This window comes from Peromyscus leucopus, chromosome 11 (assembly GCF_004664715.2).
Source record: "Peromyscus leucopus breed LL Stock chromosome 11, UCI_PerLeu_2.1, whole genome shotgun sequence".
NCBI classification, from domain to species: Eukaryota; Metazoa; Chordata; class Mammalia; order Rodentia; family Cricetidae; genus Peromyscus; species Peromyscus leucopus.
Window position 1 is genome coordinate 48,118,464 of NC_051072.1, and position 14,490 is coordinate 48,132,953.

At 45.3% G+C, this 14,490-nt stretch overlaps 1 protein-coding gene across 4 annotated transcripts in view; it reads right to left on the reverse strand.

Moving 5' to 3' along the window:
* Nucleotides 1–14,490, reverse strand: part of Ccdc125 (coiled-coil domain containing 125) — a 40,023-nt gene that overhangs the window by 25,041 nt on the left and 492 nt on the right. The window contains exons 2-5 of one of the 4 annotated variants that reach the window (XM_037209466.1): nt 5,520–5,640; nt 5,169–5,315; nt 3,839–3,881; nt 2,760–3,192 (exon numbers count right to left, since the gene is read on the reverse strand). In XM_037209466.1, coding sequence (XP_037065361.1) covers nt 2,760–3,060 — 301 coding nt within the window. In that variant the 5' untranslated portion in view covers nt 3,061–3,192; nt 3,839–3,881; nt 5,169–5,315; nt 5,520–5,640. Of the gene's footprint in view, nt 1–2,759; nt 3,193–3,838; nt 3,969–5,168; nt 5,316–5,519; nt 5,641–14,490 lie in introns of all 4 variants that reach the window. The other 3 variants (XM_037209464.1, XM_037209465.1, XM_028884842.2) reach the window with 3 other exon arrangements.

The window sequence follows — 14,490 nt, forward strand, 5'->3', positions numbered from 1 at the left end:
TTATAGATTTATAGTCACCTATGCTTGTCATCTCTATAGTTATGTTAGTTAGGTTATCCAGATTTACAGATACATAGGTCAGATGGACAGGTAATCTTCAAACACTTCATGGACCTAGAGAATATGGCATTTAAATAACTTAGAATTCTGTTGACATGAGACACAATTGCTCCTGGCAGCACCAATTTGATCCTGAAAGAACATTGGGCTTCTAAGACATTTCCATTTGGAAGTTTGTCTTCTTGGCACAAAATGGCCTACTGGGCAAAGAACTGCCCTTGCCTCGACTGCTGACAATACAAATGCTGTCCTTCTGGACAAGCAGGACACAAGGAAAAGTGACTTCTGAACTCTGCCAAGACAGGGTAAGATGGTCTTTCAGAATTCCTGCTTCTAAAAATGGTCTGTCAGATACTCTAGGCCTGTAGCCAATTTGAATGCACCAACAATGCTGAGAAACATTAGGTGACTGTCCAGGCTGCCGGCTGTCTCTGTCTACTCTTGCAAGACTCCCGAAAGTTGCTTACATCCATCTTCCATTTCTCAGGTACCATTATATTCCTTCTCAGGTCTTTGATGGGATTGAAGACTAGGAGTTATAGTTACAACTTAGTATATATATATAATATCTTAGATAGAACATATTAAGTATTAGATTTAGGTTCTTTAGGATAGGACACCTTTTGGAATGATCTTTGTAACATGCCATTTACCTACGCTCTAGACTTCTCTGGATTTTAGTACGTGTCTCTTGCTTGATCTTGTTCCCATTGGTTGTAGTTCCATCTTATCTAGGTCATTATCCCTCATTAATTACTCCTGGACAATATTTGATAACCATTCCTTTGTATATAGTTTTGTATTAGGTTAGAACTTTCTTATTTAGACAAAAGGGCAAGATGTAGTGGGTAGCCAATCCAGCTTTGACCTGGCAGTACCACCCCCACTGAGGCGTCAGTAACTGTCACACCTACAAGGCAGAGCCGAGAGAGGACCCCTGAAGACCTGAGATCCGGATGGGCTGGCTCTCTTGGTTCCTGGACCCTGGACGCTGGAGGTAGACCGGGCAGAGTTCTCCAGAGAACACCACCAGACTGCGCTACACCTTTCCCAGACCCTGTAACCTATCCCTTCACTTGTAAGTCACCCCACAAAATAAACCTCCCTTTTAACTATGTGGAGTTGCCTTTATTTTAACCAGTATCAAAAGATATGTGGTTTTGAAAAAAAAAAAAAAAGCTTCTAAAGGACTGTGATATGAAGCTTATGTTAATGAGTTGGCTACCACACAAACGTGTAGAATAATAATACCGAGGAACTAAACTTTAATTTCTTTCCAAGGACAATGACCAACTGGAGGTCTTCTGTAACTTTACTTGCATATTTTGTTCATTATTACCTGTGGTGGAATATTAAAAGGGTCATTGCACCTGGTATTTACTCTGTAGTAATGGCCACTTAGGCCTTGAAAGAATCTCTTGTAAATAATCAGTGATTGTTTATCTGAGATTTATGGGGTTGCTCTTTGTTGGGAATGTCAGAACCTAGCATAGCCTCGGTCGTAAGACATTTCTGGCAAACCTGGAATTCTTATGATTGTGTTTGCTTAGGTCATGGTTCCTTAAGACAACTTCTAGTTCAGATAAGAGACTTTGGTGTTTGGGAATCGACCTGCTAAAAGGCCTTCTGTGTATCAATTAAAAACAAAACAGCCGGGCGATGGTGGCGCACGCCTTTAATCCCAGCACTCGGGAGGCAGAGGCAGGCGGATCTCTGTGAGTTCGAGGCCAGCCTGGGCTACCAAGTGAGTTCCAGGAAAGGCGCAAAGCTACACAGAGAAACCCTGTCTCGAAAAACCAAAAAAAAAAAAAACAAAAAAAAAACCCCACGGAGACCGATTTCCTCTGCTGCTTTTCACACCCACAATGTCTCTCTCTCTTCCACTGAGGGGGTGGGGTGTGTGTGGGGGTTGGGGGTAGTGAGGGGTGGGGGGGTGGGGGGGTGGTAGTGAGGGGTGGGGGGATGGGGGAGTAGTGAGGGGTGGGGGGTGGGGGGTAAGGGGGTATGGGGGGGTAGGGGGTGGAGGTGGGGGGGGGGGTCAGAACACTGACAAGTATTCCCAGAACCTAGACCTGCACCTGGCACCTAGCGGAACCATAACCTGTTTGTTAACTGGGGGGTCGGGGGTGGGGTATAAACCTACATAACAAAAAAGGGAAAGGAGGTAGGTAGCTACCAGAATCACAAACATGGTATTCGAGCAGACTAGCTACTGAGCTTCATGACTGCTGCCGTCCTCAAAATAAACCATCAGCTACTTCTGAACTCCCCCAGTTCTTTCAAGACAGTAGGATGCGGGCCAGTCAGGAGACTCAGGGAGTAGAAGCACCTGCCACCAGGCCTGATCACATGACTTCCATCCCAGGAGGAAAGAACTGGCTCCACGCTGTGGCATTACATTTAATCTAAATAATCTTTTTTTTTTTTTTTTTTTTGGTTTTTTGAGACAGGGTTTCTCTGTGTAGCTTTGCGCCTTTCCTGGAACTCACTTGGTAGCCCAGGCTGGCCTCGAACTCACAGAGATCCGCCTGGCTCTGCCTCCCGAGTGCTGGGATTAAAGGCGTGCGCCACCAACGCCCGGCCTAAATAATCTTAAAGAGATGAAGATGAAGATCTACGGCAGCTGCTGAGTTTCCCCGAGTAAGAGCACCGATAATACCCCCAAGGGTAGGAAGGAGAGAGAGCCCCCGAGTTCTCACCAGAGCTGCTCTGCCGTCTGTAGCCGGACGCTGGGCATCCGTGAGCGCATGCACCCCGCAAGCCCTTATTCCTGGAGTCCTGGAACCCGGTTTCGCCTCTTTCTTCCCCATGTTTTGGAAGCGGAGGAGGGCTCAAGTTCTTCCCCTCTGACCTTTTCTTAGATGTAGTCGAACACGGAACTTCATAAAGACCGCCAGGTCTTCTTCCGAGGCCATACCCAAGGTCACCTTCCGTCATATCATCCTCCTCTGCCCCCCAGATATCCTCGGTCTCACTCGAGGACCTCGTCACTCCGCTCATTAGCCAAATGCTGTTTTTACCATGAGGGAAAACAGGTTGTCTGTAGTTAGGGGAAGCAGTATTTAAGAAGCAGCCAGCAAATGCAGCAATCCCTCTTCCAGTTTTTTGTTTTTGTTTTTTGTTTTTTTGCCCCTAAAAGACATGAAAACATTATGTCAAAGAGATGCTGTGTTCACAAGGGGGAGGGGGAGGGGGAGGGGAAGGATGGGGATAGGGAGGGGAAGGGAAGGGAGAGGAGGGGAGGGGAGGGATGGCTCAGAGGTTAAGAACACTGACTGCTCTTCCACAGGTCCTGAGTTCAATTCCCAGCAACGACATGGTGGCTCACAACCATCCATAATGAGATCTGGTGCCCACTTCTGGCAGGCAGGCATACATACAGATAGAATACTATATATATATATTATATATTATATATATATATATATATATAATAATAATAAATCTTGAGAGAGAGAGAGAGACTGAAAAGATGGCTGAGCAGTTAGAAGTACTTAGGGTTTTTACAGAGGACCAGAGTTCAATTCCCAGTACCCACATCAGGTGGCCCACAACTGCCTATAACTCCAGCTGCAGGGATCCTCTACCCTCTTGTGGCCTCCAGGGGTACCTAGACAAGTGTTATACATACAGACAAACAGGCACACACACATACACATAAATAAATTTTAAAATTAAAGCAAAACAAAAAACTAACACACAAATGCACTTTGCAATCCTCATTAGAAGCATTTAACACCTCAGGTCTTTTTCCACAGGCAAGGGTCCCAGGTCTTACTTCAAAGGCAGCGGAAGGCTTGGCCCGTGAATCCGGTACCCTGCTGATCAGGGTAGAGTAGACCAGTTACTGGGTGACAGAAGACTCTAAAATGCAAGCGTATGAAGGAGACAGTTCCGGTTGTGCAGGTCTGAGAGTGGTAGAGAAGTGTGAAAGAGACTTCCTGTGACAAACACTGTCACAGAAGGACCCCGCCTCCTGATCTGTCCCTGCTCCCCCCCTTACCTCAAGGGCTGAGGGCACCTTTGGCCCAGTGTGCCTCGGGGATAGTAAACAGGCAGAGGAGGGTGTTCCTCTCGGTTTCCTCCCTTTTCCCCCTCAAATTACACTGTCACATTTGTGTTCAAAATCTCCCACTATTGTGTAACTCAAGTAAAAAAAAACCAAAGCCTGTGCACTGGCCAAAGGTCCTGCAATCTCTCCATCTCTCCTCATCCCCACGCTGGCCAGCTCTGATGCTCTGGTATGGACCAGACATTCTGCACCGCAGAGCTCAGTGCTACCTGACTGTTCCTCCCCTAGACGTCTGCACATCTGGTTCCTCAGCCTCTTTGGGTCATAGCTTCAGTGCCTGCCACCTTCTCAGTGACCTTTCTTGGTATAACATCTAAATCGCAAGTGTGGGGGCAGGGGGTACGGCTCACTGGCAGAGCGCTTGCCTAGCACACATAAGGTCCTAGGTTCCATCCTCCATATGGCAAACTACGATAAATAAATAAAACTGCAAGCTCATGAAGCTGTGCTGTGGCCGCACAGGCTTGTGACTTCAGCACTTCGAGAGTAGAAGCGGAAAGAAGCCACTATATGATCAGCCTGGGCCGTGTAGAAGAGCTAGCCTTAAAATAATAGAAAATAGCCGGGCGGTGGTGGCGCACGCCTTCAATCCCAGCACTCGGGAGGCAGAGGAAGGTGGATCTCTCTCTGAGTTTGAGGTCAGCCGAGTCTGCAGAGCGAGTTCCGGGACAGCCAGGACTACACAGAGAAACCCTAAAAACAAAAAACAAAGCAAAAGCAAAAACAAAAACAAAATAACATTAAGCCTGTCTCGAAAAGCCTAAAAACAAAGCAAAAACAAAAACAAAATAACATTAAGCAGCCAGATGTGGACTGGAATCCACAGAGATCTTGCTGCCTGGCCTCCTGAATTCTGGGATAAAAGGCATGCACCACCACGCCCAGCTTCTCTTCCCGCTTCTGTTTCCTGCCTTGTTTCCTTCCTTTACACTGAGAACTTTGTAACATATTCCTCCACATTTTACCTACTTCTCAAATTACACCACCAATCTGTCTGATAAGGCGGGAGAGTTGAGCGGAATAGGAGGTGACTCACTGTGGCTGTGTTAGGCTAGGTCAGGCGCCTGCACATCTCCTCGGCCACAGCCCAAACCTGCTCCAAACACCTCACGCAGAACGGACCCGCCCACAGGTCACAGGTCCTGTCCGGTTCACCTCGGTACTCTAGAACTTAATTCCGTTTCTGAAACATAAAGACTTGTTCACTAAGCAAACAAAAAGGGGTGCAGGAACAAATACAATGTCGGCTCTTCTAAGACAAGGGCTCACAACAGTCATGTCGGCAAGGCTTGCCCTCTTTTCCAGAAGAAAATGTCTTCTAGAAACAGCATCTTAGAGGAAGAACCATCCCTGAGCCCCCTCCACCCCCAGCCCCTGGGCCACTTACTTGGTCACAGGCACGGCGCAATTGCTGCCCGGACGGACACTCAGCCCCCTCCCTTCAGGATGGAGTGCGGCGAACTCAGGCTTTCAACACTGGGCATTTCAAAACGGTGGTTTGGCTGGAACTGTGTAGAAATGTTTTACCTTTTTTTTTTTTTTTTTTTAAACTATGAATTCAAAAAAAATCTAATGTCAAGCTTCAATGAGAAGAAAATAAAATAATAGTAATAATTAATAATAATAATAATAAAATAATCACAGTAACAAGTCTCAGACAGATGAGACTGGGAATATAAATATCCTGCCGCTTAAGCAGATGCTTACCAGGACTTCAAAGACACTGAACCAGTCTTAGGCCTTTTGCTGAGATTGCTATCGTATTTTTTTACTATTAAAACCATATGCTAAACCGGGCAGTGGTGGTGCATGCCTTTAATCCCAGCATTTGGGAAGCAGAGATAGGTTTATCTCTGTAAATTCAAGGCCAGCCTGATCTACAGAAGGAGGTCCAGGATAGCCAACGCTCCAGAGAGAAATCCTGTCTTGAAAAACTAAAAGAAAAAAAAATGAACTAGAAATAACCCATGTCCATCTCCGGAAATGACCACACAATTGAATATTCAGCAATAAATTTAATTCAATAGCCAGGCATGGTGGGACTCACTTCTACCTAGCATTCAGGAGTCATAAATTTCAAGACAGTTTAGACTACACTGCAAACCTTTTTCTAAAAAGCAAACAGGACTAACAATAATAACAGCAATGTGCAGCATACAGGCTACACACCTGGGATCCCAGTGCCTAGGGCGTTAAACAGGGGGGTCATAAACTTGAGACTAGCCTGGGCTACACAGCGAGATCCAGCACAGTCTGGGCTAAACGGCAAGATCCTGTCTCCCAAAATCAACCAACCAAAAACTCTAGAGTGTATTTATTGTGTCTGCTGTACAGGTAACGACAGGGGTGAATGTAAAACCTTACGCTAACTAAGAAGCAGGCACTGTATGAGATCTTGTTAAAACTCATGTACAGTGACAGTTAGCAGGACAGGGAATGCAGCTCAGTGGTAGAGCGTTTGCCTCGCATGCACAAGACTCTGGGTTCAACACTCAGTGTGCCAACAAAAAATATATCGGTGGCTGGGCGGTGATGGCGCACACCTTTAATCTCAGCACTCAGGAGGTAGAGCCAGGCAGATCTCTGTGAGTTCGAGGCCAGCCTGTTCCACAGAACGAGTTCTAGGACAGGCTCCAAAGCTACACAGTGAAACCCTGTCTTGAAAAAAGAAAAAAGAGAAAAGAAATTGTGTATTGGTGACCTGATTGGTGGTCAAAGTAACTGGTTTACTCTGAATCTTTCAAGTTATAAGCCATTTAAGTAGATCAGTGGCAGCGGATAGGTTAATAGTTGTCTGGAGTGGGAAAGTTGATCTCAAAGGTCACTAGGAAATTTGGGGGTGGTTATGGAATAGTCCTGGTCTAGTCTTCCTTTCTTCACACACACACACACACACACACACACACACACACACACACACACACACACTCATATATATATGAGACAGTATCTCTCTATTACATAACTCTCTGGCTGTCCTGGAACTCCTCACTATGTGGACCAGGCTGGCCTTGAACACACAGAGATCCACATGCTTCTGCCTCCCGAGTGCTGGGATTAAAGGCGTGCACTATTATGCCCAGCCTGAATAGTCCTATATTTTAACCAGAGTGATAATTTGTTAAAACTCAACAAATCATATACTTCTTTTGTACTTATATAACATTTTTAATAATTTTATATACATTGGTGTTTTGCCTACTTGTATGTCTATGTGAGAGTGTTGGATCCCCTGGAACTGGACAGTTGTGAGCTGCCATGTGGGTGCTGGGAATTGAACCTGGGTCCTCCGCATAGCAGCCGCTCTTAACAGCGGAGCCATCTCTCCAGCCTCCAAATTTTATACTTACGATGGCACACTTTATTACATGTCAATTTTATTTAAGTAATATGCTAACATTTTAAAACATAAAACATACAAGAAAAAATGGACTCAGATATAAGAGATATGTGTCAATTAGTTGGGCTCTCCCAGAAAAAAAAAAAAAAAAAAAAAAAAGAAAAGAAAACCTGGACTCATTATATAGCCCAGACTGGTCTTAAACTCTGGGTCCTCCTGCCCCATCCTCCCAAATGCTGGGATTACTAGTGTGTGTCACTAGGTCTGAAAGCAGTTTTTGTTTTTTGGTTTTTCGAGACAGGGTTTCTCTGGGTAGCTTTGGCTGAAAGCAGTTTTTTAAAAATAGGATGTGTTTTTAAACAGCATCAGTGGTGGCGTATACCTTTGATCCCACCACTCAGGAGGCAGAGGTAGGAAGATCTCTGAGAGTTCGAGGCCAGCATCGTCTACAAAGAGAGTTCCAGGAGGTCAGGGCTGCTACATAGAGAAACCCTGTCTTGAAAAACCAACCATCCTCCACACTCGCCCCCCCCCCAAAAAAAAGAAAAAAAACAAACACAAAGGAAAACCCCAAGTGTCATCACAGTCAGCAGGGAGTACTGGCTTTCTGTGGTCTAAGTGCTCTCTCCTCAGACTGTGTCGTTCTCACAAACACCCTGCAGCAAGACAATGCTATTATGGTTAGCACTGGACAAGAGCTGGAGATGGGTCTTTGGAGCCTCCTGCCTAGTGACAGGTCTTCCACTGTTGTGTGTCATGGAATCCGCAGTTTACAAAGTTTCCACAACTCGTAGAACCGAAAATACAAATCTAAAGCAGTTATGTAGAGAAACACAGAAAGGAGATTGCTAGCTTCATTCCTTTTCAATTTTTTTTTTAAATTAAAAAAATTGTTTTTAAAGATTTATTTATCACATAAGCAGTGTTCTGCATGTAGGAATGCCTGCCTGCCAGAAGAGGGCGCCAGATCTCATGATAGATGGCTGTGAACCACCATGTGGGTGGCTGGGAATTGAACTCAGGACCTCTGGAAGAGCAGCCAGTGCTCTTAACTGCTGAGCCCTCTCTCCAGGCTTTTTGGGTGTTTTTTTTTTTTTGTTTGCTTGTTTGTTTGTTTTCTGAGACAGGGTTTCTCTGTGTAGCTTTGAAGACTGTCCTGGAACTTGCTCTATAGACCAGGCTGGCCTCAAACTCACAGAGACCCGCCTGGCTCTGCCTCCTGAGTGCTGGGATTAAAGGCGTGCGCCACCACCGCCCTGTGCTTTTTCAGTTTTTAGAAAGTCACAACCCCTTTATTAAAAAAGGCATGGTTATTTCCTTTAAAAGGACATCTGGGGGATGGGTCTGCATCTCCGTCAGCAGACTGCTTGCATAGCATGCAGAAGGCCCTGGGTTGGACTCCCAGCAAGCCTTCCACGAAGGTGGTACAGGACACCACCACACCAAGAGGTAGAGGCACGGGGATTAGAAGTTTAAAGTCTGGGCTGGAGAGGTGGCTCAGTGGTTAAGAGCACTGGCTGTTCTTCCAGAGGACCCGGGTTCAGTTCCCAGCGCCCGCATAACAGCTGTTTGTAACTCCAAGATCTGACACCCTCACACAGACTTACATGCAAGTAAAAAATAAATAAATAAATAAATTACTAAAAAAAGGTTTAAGGTCGTCCTCTGACACACACAAGTTGGAGGCCAGCTTGGGATACATGAAACCTTGTGCATTTTTGTTTGTTGTTTGTTTGTTTTTTGGTTTCTTTGAGACAGGGTTTCTCTGTGTAGTTTTGGTGCCTGTCCTGGATCTCGCTGTGTAGACCAGGCTGGCCTCGAACTCACAGAGATCTGTCTGGCTCTGCCTTCTGAGTGCTGGGACTAAAGGCGTGCGCTACCACCACCCAGCTTGTTTTGTTTTTTAATCTAGTTTAACATTCTTGTCAGGGTAGATAGGGAATTATTTATTGAACCAAAGAATGATGTCTTGGGAGGCTACATCTACCCCTGCTGTAGAATCCTGCTTGATCAATGCAATCTTGGGCCTTCACTAAGAATGAGGGTCACTGGTAGAACATTTGCCTAGAAGGTTCAATCCTCAGAGAGGGGGAAAAAAAGGAGGGGGCATGGTGAACAGCAACAAAGAACAAAGACAGAATTGGTCAACACAGAGGGAAAGGAAGTCTCTGAGAGAGTAAATTATAGATAACCATAGAGTTAGACAAGGTTTTTGTTTTGTTTTGTTTTTGTTTTCTGAGGCAGGATCCTGTTACACAGTCTAGACTGACTTCAAATTTACCATGTGTTTCACACTGGCCTCAAACTTGCAATCCTCCTGATTCTACTTCCTGAGTGCTATATCAGTACATCAAATATGCATCAGCACATCCAGTGCATCAACACAACACATTCAGTGTGAATCAGCACATCCAGTGTGAATCAGCACATCCAGTGTGTATCAACACATACAGTGTGCATCAGCACATCCATTGTGCACCAGCACATCCAGAGTATCAACACAACACATCCAGTGCATCAACACAACACATCCAATGTGCATCAACACATCCAGTGTATCAACACAAAATATCCAGTGTGTACCAACACAACACATTCAGTGTGCATCAGCACATCAGTGTGCATCAGCACATCCAGTGTGCATCAGCACATACAGTATGCATCAGCACATCTAGTGTGTATCAACACAACACATCCAGTGTGCATCAGCACATACAGTGTGCATCAGCACATACAGTATGCATCAGCACATCTAGTGTGTATCAACACAACACATCCAGTGTGCATCAGCACATCCAGTGTGCATCAGCACATCCAGTGTGCATCAACACATCCAATGTGCATCAGCACATCCAGTGTGCATCAACACAACACATCCAGTGTGCATCAACACAACACATCCAGTGTGCATCAACACAACACATCCAGTGTGCATCAACACAACACATCCAGTGTGCATCAGCACATCAGTGTGCATCAGCACATCCAGTGTATCAACACAACACATCCAGTGTGCATCAGCACATCAGTGTGCATCAGCACATCCAGTGTATCAACACAACACATCCAGTGCATCAACACAACACATCCAGTGTGCATCAGCACATCAGTGTGCATCAGCACATCCAGTGTATCAACACAACACATCCAGTGCATCAACACAACACATCCAATGTGCATCAACACATCCAGTGTGCATCAGCATATCCAGTGTGCATCAGCACATCCAGTGTGCATCAACACATCAGTGTGCATTAACACATCCAGTATGCATCAGCACATCCAGTGTGTATCAGCACAACACATCCAGTGTGCATCAGCACATCCGGTGTGCATCAACACATCCAGTGTGCATCAGCACATCCAGTGTGCATCAACACATCCAGTGTGAATCAGCACATCCAGTTTAAGGGGTTTTTTTTTGTGTGATTTCTGTTTTCTGAGATGTGTTCTAGATTTCTATGTACCCCAGGCTGACCTTGAACTTGTGGTCTTCTTGCCTCTGTCTCTGGAGTGCTGGAATTGAAATCATTCATTGCTATATCAGGCAAGATTCTTTTCTTTTTAAGATAGGGTCTTCCTATGTAGATCTGGCTGGCCTGGGTACTCATTATGTAGCTCAGGTGGCCTTAAACTTCTGGCAAAACTCCTCGCTCTGCCTTCTGAGTTTGGGGTTATAGGTCAGTACCACCATGCCCAGCTCAAGAACACCGGTTAATGTACCACATACACTCATGAGCTGTCTTGCCATTCAAGGCTGACTATAATGAGCTTTCCTATCCTCCGGTATGCTATTGTTTTGGTGGGGGTTTTGTTTTGTTTTGATGAGGGGAACTGAACCCAAAGTGTTGTGTATGAAGGGTAAAGCCTTTGCCACTAAGCTACATCCCTCTCCAATGCCCCTGCCTCCCCAGACAGGGTTTCTTTGTTTACTCTGGTCATCCTGGAACTCGCTCTGTAGACCAGGCTGCCTTGAACTCAGAGATGTGTCTGCCTCTGCCTCCTGAGTGCTGGGACTAAAGGTGTGCGCCACCACCTCCTGGCTCTAATGTTTTTTTCTAAATGTAACTTTGATAGGTATTGGCTGTGTAGTATTCAAATGTGATAGGAAAAAAATCAAACTTTACTCTGGGGACACTTTACGTCTTAGAATTATGTGGTGGAATAATCTCTTTGTACGCTGCAAAGATGCATCTTTGCCAAGGTGCCTTCTGATTGGTTTAATAAAGATATGAATGGCCAATAGTAAGGCAGGAAGAGGTTAGGCAGAACTTTTGGGTGGAAAGAGAAAGGGAGATGAATCTAGGTGTGGGAGAGACGCTAGAGCAGAAACAGAAGGTGCAAGATGGAAGAGAGGTAAAAAGCCACGAGGCAAATTGTAGATTAATATAAATGAGTTATAAGAGCTAGTGGGGGGGGGCTGGAGAGATGGCTCAGAGGTTAAGAGCACTGACTGCTCTTCCAGAGGTCCTGAGTTCAATTCCCAGCAACCACATGGTGGCTCACAACCATCTGTAACGATATCTGGTGCCCTCTTCTGGCCCGCAGTCATACATACTATATACATAATAAATACATAATTAATAAGTCTGTGTCAGATTATTATTATTATTTTTTGTGAGCTGGTGGCCCAAAGAAAAATCCATCTACAGAATTACAAGCCTTCTAGTGAATTTAATTTAATTTTTTTTTTTTTTCCGAGACAGGGTTTCTCTATGTAGCTTTGCATCTTTCCTGGAACTCGCTTTGGAGACCAGGCTGGCCTCGAACTCACAGAGATCCGCCTGCCTCTGCCTCCCAAGTGCTGGGATTAAAGGCGTGCGCCGCCACCGCCCTGGTGTTCTAGTGAATTTAGTATGTTTGATACTAATTGGGGAACCAGCAGGAAGTGGAGTAAGAAAGTGCCGCCTGGGGAGTCTGAGCCCAAATTCGTAACTGCTGATCTCTGATCCTGATCGAGTCATTGCCTCCAAAATGAGTTTAGGTATAATGATTGGTCAGGGTCATTTGGAGCACCATGGATATATGTGAGATCAACTACAGTAGTCAAATACATAATTTGAATGTGAGTATTAAGTGAACTTGGTGGTATATGACCTGCCAGTATTCAATAACCTGAGGAAGAGGGCTTGCTTAAATGCATGCATTTGAGACCAAAATGAGCAATATGGTGAGATTGCATCCCACCCTCCCACCTCACCCTCCCACCCCCACCCACACAGGAAGGATTTGTGCACCAGTTTACCTCCTTACTGAGTAAGGAGGTTACATGTAATTTTTTTTTCTTTCCGAGACAGGGTCTCTCTGTGTAGCTTTGGCTGTCCTGGAACTCACTCTGTAGACCAGGCCGGCCTTGAATTCATAGAGATCTACCTGCCTCTGCCTTCCAAGTACTGGCTTTGATTTTTTTTTTCTTTTTGTTTTTTTGAGACAGGGTTTCTCTGTGTAGCTTTGGTGCCTGTCCTGGATCTTACTCTGTAGATCAGGTTGGCCTCGAACTCACAGAGATCCGCCTGCCTCTGCCTCCCGAGTGCTGGGATTAAAGGCGTGTGCCACCACCGCCTGGCGATTTTTTTTTTCTTTCAGAATATGAAACTTCTATTTCTGTATCAGTGTTCTGCAAAGTGTGTTACATGGAACACTGCTCCATCCTATTAGTATTTCTAGAAATAAAAGGGTTCTTGGGATTTCGCTGAGAAATGTTTTCCTATTCTAAACACACATGACTTGCCCAAAGAACACAGGGGGCAGTGGGTTTAGCCAGAGCTAGAAAACATCTGGCTCCCTGGACACTTGGGAAAGGACACAGCATGGATCGATTGCCAGCCATCTTTTTATTTTTCACTAAAATAACTCTGAAAAATAGTGACCTGCTAATTACTAACTCCAATAATCGGCCTCACCCCACGGCGCCTCTCCACGTCTGCAGGAAGGCCACCAGGGCATCTCAACCCAGCCAGAAAGCAGCTCCTCTTTTGCCATGAGGGCCACCTTCTGCCGCTGAAGGCTCTTTTTCCTTCCTCCGGTTCCTTAAACACACATTTCCAGCTCAACACTCGGCCTGTGACTCCAATACAGCTCAAAGCAAGTTTATTATCTTCCCCACCCCCAATCCAGGTCTCTTCTGGAGTCCTCTACTTTCTCAAATGTGTCGACCATGTTCCAAAACCCTCAGGTAAAAACTTTGGAATATGTTGTCCCCTCTTTTTCTCTCTGATTCTCAAATGCCTTCAATTGTTAAGTCAAGATGCAACGAAATCTACACAAATCCTATCTTTTGCACTTTAATTTCCTGGTCAAATTTCTGATTACTTCTGGGCTAAACTGACAAAGCCATCCTACACATCGCTGCTGAGTCAATACTTTCTAAACCGATCCAACCATGTCCCTTTCTGGCCCTAAGACATGCCATGGCATCCACTAGTTTAAAAAGTGTCTCATTTGCTCACACCTTAATAGATGCTCCAAAATATTTGTTGAAGGGAACTGAGAGAGGACAGATTCCAACAGGGAAAACGTAGGCCAGCAGGATCTGCCCCTACAAGCCTGACAACTGCTTTAGCAAACAAGTTGATCAAACAGCTACCTACTTCCTGTCCTGCTTGGGGGGAAAAAGCTAACGTAAGCCCTCCTTAGCGAGCCACGGCCCGCTTCACTTTGCTGTGGGCTTTTTATGCTAACTTTTAACTTTAGAATAATTTTAGATTTATAATAAGTTGCAAAGACTTAAACCTATACACCCTCCACTCAAATTCCTCTCAAGTTAGCACTCGGGTACATTTATCAAAAATTGAGACCAAAACACTGGTGCAGGTTACTAACTAAACCACAGACTTCCGTGATTTCCTGTTTTTCTCGGTTCCTTTTTTTTTTTTTTTTTTGTTTCAGGATCGAAACCAGGATATTGCATAGCACTCGGTTTGTTGGCTGTATGGAAAAAGGAGCCCGTTTGCTACTCTGAACACCACCTGCAGTTTCCACTACTGCGCGGCCGGGCTCCCGACCCTCCCCAGCGCGG